Genomic DNA, 1,274 nt, shown 5'->3' on the forward strand with positions numbered 1-1,274 from the left:
AGCTATCTTTCTTCCACCACTGGTTATACATTACACTATAGTTTAAAATGATGGCTTAGGTTGATGAGTGCCCCTGACCCTCATTCTGGGCAGACAATACGGGGTGCCTTCAGGTGAACACAGTGGTCATCTGAGCTATTTGCTTCCCTTCCCGCATATGCAAGAGAGATCTGCTATATCTCAAACTTCTAGGGAAACTGAACTGTTGGTGGTTCCTTGTACTCTAAATGCTGAGCTTTTGAATTATTTTATTGTTTCTACATGGTTTGAGGTTCTACTGCTCACTGCCACTTATAATTGTCTCCAGTTTTTTGCTGCATTTTGCTTTTCTTGTCCCTTCTATGTCATTGATACAATATTTCTCAGCACTTATGTAAAAAAGGAAAAAAAGGAATTCACACAAACATTGCCAGTACATCAGATAAATTTTTCTCTTGGAATTAAACAATTGTAGCACAAAAGGTATCGTCTTGACCTTCCCTTGGCAACTATCCTTTGTTTGATGAATTTTTCCCTAAAGACAACTTGGTTTGGCCTACTGCTAGGTTTAGAGCAGCTCTATAGATTTGAGGATGGTGGAACACGGGTCAGTCAACAGATGTCCAAAGTTCTCTTCTGGTCTAACACTTTGTAAAAGAAACTTCTTAAAAGATTTAGCCATGAAGATAACTAAGTTCAAGAACAGAACAACATTAATTTGGAAATAAGTCCATGAAACTATAACACAACCAAATTATTCCCCTAAAGAACTGAAGAAATAGCACACTGAAGACAGAATCACTAGACTCACCGGTTGTCAGTGCTGTGAGCTGGGAAGTGTGGGTAAAGGGCACAGAGAAGAGCAGCAATGGAAGAGTTTGATGTGCTCAAAGAGTACCTGCAAAACAAATTTGGTAGGGACTGATGTATTAATTACACTGAGCATACTTTTAAGACATTCTTGAGAATTAGGAAATTGGGGTATTGTGGCAAGGCATACTGAGGAGATGCCCTCATAAATACAAGTGTGCCAATGGTGTGAATGTTTCACTTTTTAGTTAGTCCTTAAGCCATTTCAAGATAGTCTGCTATTTAAATCCCACAAATGTTTAAACTTCAATGCTTAAATTAATAAGCAAGGTTTTAACCTAAAATAGCATAGTAGTGAGCCATGATTATGGACCTAGAAATTATAAATATTAAAGAGTCATGAATAAAGTCATTAATAAAGCCACCTTCTTTTTCAGTTTTATAAATGCCTATTTATAAAATTATGAACCTGAATTTTAAAAATA

General features: G+C 36.6%; 1 protein-coding gene across 1 annotated transcript in view; it reads right to left on the minus strand.

Annotated features, from left to right (window-relative positions):
- Positions 1–1,274, minus strand: part of ANAPC1 (anaphase promoting complex subunit 1) — a 158,631-nt gene that overhangs the window by 28,751 nt on the left and 128,606 nt on the right. Inside the window, exon 22 of the mRNA XM_012656759.1 lies at positions 791–877. Within this exon, the coding sequence (XP_012512213.1) occupies positions 791–877 (87 nt within the window). The remainder of the gene's footprint in view (positions 1–790; positions 878–1,274) is intronic.

This window comes from Propithecus coquereli, unplaced genomic scaffold (genome assembly GCF_000956105.1).
Source record: "Propithecus coquereli isolate 6110/MARCELLA unplaced genomic scaffold, Pcoq_1.0 Scaffold519, whole genome shotgun sequence".
NCBI lineage: Eukaryota > Metazoa > Chordata > Mammalia > Primates > Indriidae > Propithecus > Propithecus coquereli.